The sequence below is a fragment of the Martes martes genome (assembly GCF_963455335.1).
Source record: "Martes martes genome assembly, chromosome: 4".
Lineage (NCBI taxonomy): Eukaryota > Metazoa > Chordata > Mammalia > Carnivora > Mustelidae > Martes > Martes martes.
Window position 1 is genome coordinate 69,899,036 of NC_137891.1, and position 11,039 is coordinate 69,910,074.

Sequence of the window (11,039 nt, forward strand, 5' to 3'; positions counted from 1 at the left end):
CCCACATGCAGGCACTTATTATACTACATATTAATCAATAGCAAAGTATAGCCATGTCTCTAATTACTGGAATCGAGAGAAACCGTCAGAAATAGATTAATGACTTATCATCACATCCATTGACCTCATATCTCTTACGAGAATCTGATAGCTAAAATCCTATTCCGATACCTCTTGTTAATAAAGTAACTGGGTATCTGTAGGAAAGCATTCATAATGCACGTACCCATGAAGGGAGTGGAGAGAAGAAACTCAAACACTTAATTCTACTTTATAATTCTGAAATACAATTAATCAGGAAAACCATTCTAAAGAATACTCTTCTATGCAGAAAAGAAAAAAAAAAAAAAAACAGAAAGAAAAGAACAAGATCATTAACACTGCCATGATCTTGCCCTGCTTCCCAACCCATTGCCCACTGGCCTTCACCCTTGTATCTCTTTCTCAATAGACAGACGCTTTTCCTCCAAATCAAGAACTGGGGATTCTCTCACTGGCAGCAAACACAACAACAATCTACTTGTGCAAAAGTTTCACCTTTCCTATGGCATCGAGTAAGATGCAACGCTTTCACAAGAATTGCTTATGCCCATCTTAAAATATCTGTTTTCCAATTCTCTACCTAGACTGTAAGATAAAAATGTTCTGTCAAAGGGATTTAGGGCCTGTGTCCTATTTTATTTTACTATGTTTGCAAAATGTACCAAATTAAAAATGTAAATGAGTTTCTGTGATGTGTCATTTGCTCGTACTACATTTTAAGTGGCATTGTGAATACTAATCATTGATAAAGTGTTATCTTTTAGTCTAATGTTATATTCTGTTGTAAATGCATGAAAATTCACACACATTAATACCAATTAGTGTTAATGGGGATTAGAAAGCATGAATTTTTGATGCACCTAAGAAAGAAGGTCCACTCGAACGTTACCAAGTTTTTGCTAAATATTCTCGCTAAAATTGACATTCAGAACACCTCCAAAATGATGTTTGAAAATCTCACCTTTTAATATTAAAATCACCTTCAAGTGTGACATGAGAAGTATTACAAGAAAATCAAAATGAGCAATTACAAAATAATCATTTTCATTGTCTTTTTCGTCTTCTCCTTGTTGTCTAAACTACCAAAAAGTCCTAAAAAGCTACCCATTAATGAGCTTTCCTTTCGAAAAAATTAATATATTTATTCTCCTATTCCATATCACCTCCACAATGACATTAGGCAGCTGACTGTAAAAAAATGCCAAACTAAAAGGCAGCCAATTCTGCAGCCCCATGTCAGGGTTCCCCTTGAGGCAAGCAGAACACAGCTCAACACAGCGCACAAAGCGCAACCTTAGATTAAGGCTCTGCTCTCTCAAATACACTCTGCTTCCTTTCTTCCTGGACTCTTCCATTGTGCTGGTCATCTGTTGGCTCCATTTTTTTTTCTTCCTAGCACTATTATTGTTTCATTTGGACACTGGGACCTTGGGAGAAAGGAAGGGACATTCTTCTGCTTGTTTATCATCTTGCTTTAAAAGCCCTCAAATTCTGTGTTTTCTGTTCTGGCTTTTGTTTTTATCTTTAATAAGTCATTGTTACTAAGTAACAATTGAATCTTGCTATTTTAGGCAAAACATACTTCACCTGATAAAAAACAAATGCTTAAGAAAACAGTCCAAATATACATATATAGATCTGTTCTTTTTTCTGCTCATGCCTACAAACTCTTGCAAAGAAACTCTGCAAAGTTTATATTAATGTGTATTTGGTCTCTAACACCCAAATCTCAAGTAATATTAAGTTAAAATTTCTTATATTGAAAGTATTTGAAAGTCTTCCTTATGTAATCAAGATAATTGTCCAAATTTTTCCTAGAATCCCAAAATATACATTGTAAAATTTGTAACAGAATGGTGGAAAAGATGAACAAAGTAATTTTTTTTTTTAAGTAGAATGTACTAATGAGGGGCACCTGGGTGGCTCAGTGGGTTAAGCCTCTGCCCTCAGCTCAGGTCATGATTTCAGGGTTGTGGGATCGAGCCCCGCATCGGGCTCTCTGCTCAGCGGGGACCCTGCTTTCCTCTCTCTCTGCCTGCCTCTCTGCCTACTTGTGATCCTTCTCTGTCAAATAAATAAATAAAATCTTTAAAAAAAAAAAAAAGAAAGAAAGTACTAATGAGGTTCTGGGGAAAGAAAGTAATTTATTTCTCAAAATCTTATGATATGGATTACCCTTTTAGGGGAAAAAAAAAACAAAACAAACAAACAAACTAGGCAAAAGAAAAACCAACATGGAAGGGACCAGAACGAAAATGATTTGATTAAAATTGGGGGAAATTCCAAAAAAAAATCAATAGCACTTGACATTTTATGAAGAATAAAGTAAGACAAGTATAGACAAATATTTCCATGTTGGTGCACTTTGCTCATTTCCATTTTCTCAGTTTTACTGGTTCTCTTCTCATCTATCCTTACGCTCTCGCTCTCTCTCTCTCTCTCTCTGAGTGATTTCATCCAGGGCTTTAAAGACCAGTGTTGCTCATGAGCCTCAATTCTGAATATTTAGTCCAGTCTTACCCTCTAAGTTCCAAGCTCATAAACCTGACAGGTACTCGGCCTTAGGTATCAGCATCCCAAAATGTCTCCAACAGAACCTTTATGCCACCACGCAAACACTCCTACTGCACCTTCACCCCCACAACACCCAATTCTCGCACTTTCAGTAAAAAGCACCAATTATATTCTGTTATACAAGATGTGTAGATCAGCAAGTCCTAGGCATCCGACCTCCGAAATCATGTGTCAAGTCCATCCTCCCCCATCTGTTCTGTTATGACATGTGCCTGACTTGCATTATCTCCTGCTCAGAATAACGAAGAGCATCCTGTCTCCCATTTCCTCTGATTTCCCTCTAATTTGTTCTCTACTCAGCAGTGAGGGTATTTCGAAATGGAAGTCAGATTGATGGCATGACTTTGTTTAAAATGCTCCAATGGGGGCGCCTGCGTGGTTCAGTGAATTAAGCGGCTGCTTTCAGCTCGGGTCATGATCCCGGAGTTCTCGGATCGAGTCCCGTGTAGGGCTCTCTGCTTGGCGGGGAGCCTGCTTCTCCCTCTGCCTGCTGCTGCCCCTGCTTGAACGCTCTCTCTCTCTCTCTCTGACAAACAAATAAATAAAAATTCCTTAAAAAAAAAAAAAAAATACAGTGCTCCAATGGCTCCACATTGCTCCTTAAACAAAGTCTGGTGTCAAAGCACGTGGCCAATGCCATCTCATAGCATGCAGTCTCTCCCACTACACCCTAGCCACACCAGACTCCTGTGCACCTAGGAACACACCACGCTCTTTTAAAACTGGCTACTCTGAGCATTTGGTTTCCTCTGCTGAGAATGACCAAGAGTTGGTCATGCAAAGAGAGGCATGACCAATTCCTGGTCATTCTTTTAGACTCAGCTTCCAAATTCTGGGAAGTTGTCCTGACCACCCCATCTAAGAAGAACACTTTTCATCTCCTTAATGACACGGAACAACATCTGTGAGTACTTAATCTTTGTTTACATATTTATTGACAGCCCTTCAGCCCTCAGATATAACTCACATCAGTATGTCCCCTGCTTAGGGACTCTGAATATTTGTTCAATGTTGTTGATTATTTCAGGTCCAAGAAGCATAGAACAAAGTAAAGAGCGTGCAGACTTGAATCTGAGCACTGGTTCCAGCTGTATGGTTCTGGGCATGTTACTCAAACTCTCTTTGCCTTAATTTCTCAATCTCTAAAACGAGTGGTGGTGAGAGCGATATGATTTCATAGACATAAAGTACCTATAATAATGTCTGGCACATTAAAAAATTCAATAAAGTTTAGTATTCATCTATGCATTAATTTATTCTCCAAATATATACTGAGTGCTTACCCTTTGTAGGGTAGAGTGGAAGATCCCGTGAGTAAATCAAAGTCTTTGCCCTTCGTGCACTTAAAGTCCAGTAAAAGAATTAGCACATACACAAAGAGATAAACACAAAGAAATATAAGATTAGTGTCCTAAGAAAATAAAAGAATAAAAATACAAGATCAGTATTCATTGGCTAGGGCTATCATAATACAATAGCACTGAGTGGCTTAAACCCCAGAAATTATGTAGTCTCATAGTTCTGGAGGCTGGATATCTGCAGGCTAGACTAATAGGGTTTTGGCAGGATTGTTTCCCTCTGAGGGTCAGGAGAGAGAATCGGTTCCATGCTTCTGTCCTAGCTCCTGGTGCTTCTCTGGCAAACTTTGGCTTGTAGAAACATCATGTTAACCTCTGCCTTCCTCATCATATGGCATTCTTCCTGTGTGCATACCCGTGTCCAAGTTTCCTCTTTATATAAGGACACCAGTCATACGGATTAGGGGCCCACCCTATTCCAACACAACCTCATCTAACTGAGTACACCCTTTTTCCAAATAAGATCAGACTCTAAATTACCAGAGATGAAGACTTCAAAATAAAAATTGGGGCGCAGGGGGTGGGGAGGTACAACACACAAATCAACCTATAACAAGACCATAAGAATAGACTATTTCCCAAGCAAAATATTTTGCAAAATATTTTGCAAAATATTTTAAGGATTTCAACGGCAATCATGTTTACAACACCAGTCTCATTATTAGGCATAATTTCATTTCCTTAACTGTTCCTCAGTTTCATAAAATGAACCAGAGTCTTTCAATAAAGAGGAGGAATGGAAAGGAAATGATTAAGGATTATATTTCATACGAGAAAAGAAAGAGCTGATAAAATGAAAAACATGTTAAAGCAAAAGTATCAGTATATCTACATAGCAAAATAAATGTACCTCTGCATCCACTGTCAAATATGTAGTCCAGATGAGTGCTATATTTCATAAAATAAGTTTAAAACACGTTACCACAAGGACACCATCATCATTCAGACACCTCTCAACACATTTTACCTCAGCATGACTGGGTCACAGGTGATGACAAGATAGCTTGAATGTGGTACGGAGAGAAAGTTAACTTGGTTTTCACTGTGAGGGAAAAAAACAACACTAGTTTTCTTTAATTTGAAAGGATGTTCTCTAAAATAAAAACATACAGACTATGAATGTGTTCAAAGCTGTGTGTTTTCTATAAATCTTCTAAAGGTTTCTGTTACTATAGATCTGTAAAGCAAAAGTTTCGAATTTTGTTCTGCTGATTATTAGGCCTAAAAGGCATATGGCTGTCACCTTTCCATAAAGTGACGCAATAAATCTCCTCTAATAATACAACAACCAGGGACAAAAGTTCTGTCGAATGTGTCTTCAAGTCTCCTCTGTGATACTAAGAAAATGTCTTAAGCCCTGTGGGAACAATCTCTGCCAACCTAGTAAGTTCAACACGTCTGTGGGGCCCCTATAAGAAGATGGCTCTGTGGCGTGTGGAGTCAATTTTAGACTTTAAAAAAATGCAATTAAGACTTCTTTAAATGTGGCGACTAAAAATGATTTACTAAAAGCCTATGATCAGGTGTTTCTTTTTATTTCTAGATTACACATACATGATCATAGAATACACATTATTTGAAAACAAGCAAAATGAAAAGTATCCTTACAAAAATATATATTTAAAAGACCTTAGGTGACCCGATGAATCCATTACACAGTGGTGAATGGCTTTTTCAGAAAGGATTACTTGGCACAGTTTTCTATGGATGCGCATTCAGGCTTCTCAAGTCCTCTGTAAATTCATTTAGTAGAATTAAGAAAAGGAACATAAAATCTGGGGCAAATACACAAATTTGCTTAGGGGTAGAAGCATGGAGGAAAAGTAAGGATGGGAGATGACCAAAAGAAAGAAAGTAGAAAGACCGAGATTTTTGCAAAGCAAAGCTCACCCAAATACACTAGCCTAAAAATGAGTTCTCTCCAGTTCCTACTCCCAACCTGATGTTTCACTCCGGGATGTTCAAACTCCCGAGCAGGGTTTGGAGGAAATGTGAATGAGATAATAAAAACCTTCCCTTGTTTCTTTAACTTTTAGAAAGAGCTAATGTGCCATCTTTTAATGACCTGCATAGTTACTCTTAGTCATTAGCATGTAGATTCTTTTCAGCAAATGTGTTCTCCACATGCCATTCCCTTCTCAACACCCACTCTTATTTACTGCTTCATAACCTCCAACTTCCAACAGTTGGTGGGAGCAGGAAAAAAAAAAAAAAAAACATGAAAGGGAAAAAAATGACAGCTGGTTTCAGTGGAAAGAGCACTAGATCTTCTTACCCGGTTTTTACCGGTTTTACCCAGTGGCATGTTGGAGTTGGCTTATACCCGCTCAGAGTCAGTTACATTTTTATGATTTTGTGAGCCAGTTGTTAAATTAGAGCAATTATTAAAATTAAATAATATAAACTTAAATTTAAGTAAATAATATTAAAACAGAGGTACTAAATATTTAAAACATATCCCTTCCTATTTTACTGTGTTTTACTTTCCCTATGCTTTTGAGGTTATTTATGCCTATTTTATCTATATGCTAGAAATACTATGTAACGGTGTACCTAAAACTGGCCAAGGTGGGAATATTTACACCAAAGAAATTGGCAAATGCTAAAAATCATGTGTAACTCTGTTCTGTTGATGATCTAGGCTTCAGAAAGCCATGGAGAATGTTTTCTAGTAACATCTATTAAACCTAAAATGTGTCATGTCATTATCCTGTCAATAGCACACAAAAAAACTGAGGAAATTTTCCAGCATGTGAAAATGATTACCCAACTCAGCAAAGAAATCTGCTGAAGGAGGAGGTCATTGAGAGGACGTGACCGCCAGTTGACCCTCGAGCTGGACCAGGACTATACAAGCCTCCTTACTCCTTCCCCTGTCCCTGGAATATATATCTTGCCCACTGTTGGTGTCATTTCAAGGACACAGCTTTGAGAAAGCAGTGTGCTATTCAGACCATCCAGATGATATACCTGAGTGAACCCAGTGAAGGACTCTGTTAAGATTCTAGAAGATGGGGCAATGACCTACTCATCTTGTAGCAACTTCATGTGTAAGTTACCTTGCTTATGAAATCTACCACCTACCAATCTGGAGTGGCCTGCCTCTTCCTTCAGTCTCTCCTCCTTCCCCTATATAGGGCCAGTTCTGAATTTCACTCCAGAGGTTTCTGAGGTTGTGAACCAACATCACATCACCGATGGAGTGAAATTCCAATACTGGCCTCCTTGTTTCACTTTCCTATTACTCCTCAAAGTAAATAAAAATATCATCCAGCATTCATATCAGAACTACAGAACCAAGTGTTAACCAAATTCAACAAAAAGATCTGCAGCATTAAACTGGTTATATAAAATTTATGATAAAGAACATTACATATATTAGTAGCCATAGTAGTATTAGTCAAGTGAATGCTACACATTCTTTAAATACACTCTACATAATGTATTATACAATATCATAATGTAATAATGTATGTAATATAACACATACTTGTTTTGTTTGAGATCCAATTATTAAAGGTTTACCATCACCCCTGTCTACCATGAGAAAACTATTGATTTGGAAAAGTTGTTTAACTCTGAGTATCATCTTCCTTATCTGCCAACTAGTGATATGAGTGCCTTCCTCAGAGGATAATTTTAGGAGTAAAATAAAACAGTTTATGATAAAACCCTGTGTGGATTACAAATGTTAATTATTATCAAACATTCAGCAAATACATTTCAGCTCCTAATATGAGCTCTCTTAAGAATTCTCAAGTTTTGCAAAGAAGAATAATGTTTAATCCTTCTCCTCAGGTTGCTTACAATCTAGAGATGAGAGAGGCAAATAAAATGATATAAGAAGATGAAATGTGATCCAACAGAGAAAAAAGCAAAGTGCTATGCAACTCGAGGAAAAGAAGTGAATGCTTTTACCTGGAGCACCAGGGAGCACTTCACTGAGAAGGTAGAATTATGAGGTAAGTTTTGAAGAGTCATTTGCGTTTGTACCAGTTGAGATGGTGTATGTGGAAAGTGGAGGCATTCCAAGCGGATAGATGAAACACCAAACATATCATCATCGCATGTAATATAATACCAACTAAGGAAATCATAATTGTATTGATAAATCCACTGCATCAAAAACGCTTATGTGTTATTTCCATGTACAACAGAAAGAATTATGTCATTATACATTATGCAATCCAGTGTGCCTAACAATAATCTTGCATAGTCAAGAGTTGACTAAATATTTATTCCGTTTTTTCCAATGTATAAGCCATGTTCATTTCTAATAACCTAAGTGTAAATTATTCTAAGACCTTCTTTCCTTAGTGAAAGAAAACATTCATGTACAGGTGATTTTTTAAGTTATTTTTCAGGAAACTCCTCTGTATAATATGTCCTATTCAACAGGACAGAAGGGACTAGCCTATAGACATAAAGAAAACTTGCCCCTGATTGCAATTCTATAAATACATAAATCATGCACCTATTATGTAAACAATGAAGAACAGGTCTAAAGTGAGGTTTTAATGAGAGAGTGGAGCACTGAGGCAAGAGAAAAGTGAAACCTTTTAATACATTCATGGAAACAAGGGCTAACTATCAAAGAAAGAGCATTATTTCACTTCTCAGTTAATGAGTCCTGCAAGGGTTGACATTACTCAGTAAAGTTCACTGAAAAGCTTTTCCCCTTGCTAGTCAAAATATGCTAGTTAATGTTTGTGACTTTAAAAAACAACACTTTGAAGAAAGCTTGGCCAAACATGTACAGAATTTAAGTGTAAAAGGAGAAGATGTCTATGAATCTTTCACACACACAAGTCTGACACGATGGGTCTGTAGCCTTGACCTCAAGTGACAATGGAACAGACCACAGAGCCAGTCTAGGTCCCTACAGAACATATGTTAGAAAAGCATTTCCCCCCACACTGAAATGAAAGCCTTTTTCCCCTTCACTCCGGATCTCCCACCTCCCAGTACATGCTCTCCCTCGGCAAGCCACCCTGCCAATGGAGCCTTCCACTCTGTTCTCTCCCTGATGACAACTGTCAGTCTGTCGCTGTCTGAACCTGCAACATTTCAACAAAATCTAAAAGGAAATTGGAAGCGCAGGGGCTGAAATACTCTGTTTAAAACCACACAGCCAGACCTCCTCCCTGGAGAGCCAAGACTCCTCAAGCACCACCTTTCAAACTGCTGAAGGTAAGAATCACCTTAGTCTTAACTATAAGAGTTAAAGCGGTTTCTGTCTGCTCAAAACCTGAGCACTCGCAAGCACCTTCTAATTAAACAACGTTACTGAAAATCATCCCGAGAAGAAAGAGCCCACAAGCCCCGGGGAAACTTCAGCAGGAAAGCGGAGGGTGCTAAAGCCAGTGGTCCAACCGGGGGTGGGGTGCGGGGGGGCGGTGCGGGGAAATCGCTCACTCTCCCGCGCCTCCGCAGCGGTCCCCGGACCCCCAAGGCGACGCCCGCAGGGTGCGCGGTGACCCCCCAAGCGCGGGGCCAAGAGGGAGAGACCGCGCCCTCCCGCTAGGCAAGGGCGACCGGCTAAGCGCCGGGGGCGGGAGGGCAATGCGAGTCGGGGCGGCGGGGCAGCGGGGAGGGGGGAGCCGCCGGGAGCTCCGAGCTCACACGCCCACCCGGCGCCAGGAGGTGTGGGTCCGAGGGTCCGTTGAGAGGGGCCGGGGAGGCCGGTCCCAGGGCAGGCGCCGGTCCCGGGACGGGGGCGCGCGGGGCACTCACCAGCTGCAGCGCGCAGAGGCAGATGAGCGAGCAGCGCCCGGTGCAGCAGCCCATGGTGCCGGCGGCGTCCGAGCGGCGCGCGCGGGGAGAGATCTGCGTCCTCCGGCGCCGCGGCTCCCGACTCCGGAGCAGCCCCCGCCCGGCGCTTGCCCGGCCCGCGGCCGCCGCTCGCGGCTCTTGGGGTCTGGGCTGGCGCACCGCCTTTGTTAGTTTCCCGGGCGGGCAGAGGTCAGTCCGGCGCGCTCGACCCAAGCGTCTGGCGGGGTCCCTGCCTCCCACTGTGCAGGTCTGCTTCTTGGGGAGGGGGAGCCGGGCGGGCGGGGCGGGGGGCGGAAGGGAGGCTACAGATGGCGAGTGGGTGGAAGTCTGTTTAGGGGAGGGGAGTATGAGGAGGTGGGCGTCTGAAAAGTGGAGTGGGCTGTCTGGGTTGGGGTGTGTGTGTGTGTGTGTGTGTGGTGGGAGGCGATGAATGAAAGGGAGTGCCGCTGAGGAGGCTCAGCCAGTCTTGTTAGGAGTCTTTGGAGAGCGAGAGGCTGAGGGAGAGAGAGAATGAGAATGATGAATATGAATGAGCGTGAATTGGGGCGGCTGGCGGTGGTGGTGGAGACCTTCGGCGGCGGGTCTAGCTGGGGAGACCCGGCCTGGGCTTTCTCTCTGGGGCTTGCGCTGGGGCTGGGGAGGGCCCTCGGAGGCGTGTGTAGAGGAGGGGACTGGGTTTTGCTGAGCTGCCCGAGAGGTGGGGAGGGTGGGAGTCGAGAGGGCTTGGTGTCCGGAGAAGCGGGTCCCAGAGGCGAGCAGCCAGGGGCCGTTGGGCGAGCGCCGCACAGCGCCAGGCGGAGCTCCGGGACCTGAGGCTGCGAGCTCGGGCGGCCGGAGAGGAGCGGGCGGGCGGGCGCTGCGCTGGCGCGTCTACTCCGCCCGACTCTGGGAGCGCGGCTCGGGGTTCCCGGGGCCGGGGACTCTCCTGCCCGCCGCAGTCGGTTGCTCAGAGGGCGCCCCTGCTGGAGCCTGGGAGCCAAAGTTGGAGCGAGTTGGCGTGGCCAGAGGCGAGGAGGCGGCAGCGAAGAGCGGCGCCGGCTGGAGCGCGGGGTGAGCCGGGACGCCACGAGGAGCTCTGTTTGGGTTTCCCAACTAAGGGGCTCTTTGAAATTGTCGCCAGGCAGGAGAGGAGACAAGGCGAGAGAGAAGAGGATGCGTGTCTGTTTTCGAGGAATGGAGAATATTTCCGCGATGAGGGTGTGATTTCTCCTCCGAAAAAAAAATGAGAAAGGGTTTGGAAATAAGACCTCGTCCCAGAGAGAGTTAAAATCCCAGACTAACTCTCCATGAATC

The 11,039-nt window shown here is 42.7% G+C and overlaps 1 protein-coding gene across 1 annotated transcript in view; it reads right to left on the reverse strand.

The window, feature by feature from the left end:
* Nucleotides 1-9,761, reverse strand: part of NKAIN3 (sodium/potassium transporting ATPase interacting 3) — a gene marked incomplete at both ends in the record, with an annotated part of 613,987 nt that extends 604,226 nt beyond the window's left edge. The window contains one exon of the mRNA XM_080802810.1: nt 9,708-9,761. Coding sequence (XP_080658936.1) covers nt 9,708-9,761 — 54 coding nt within the window. The remainder of the gene's footprint in view (nt 1-9,707) is intronic.
* Between the last annotated feature and the right edge of the window lie 1,278 nt (nt 9,762-11,039).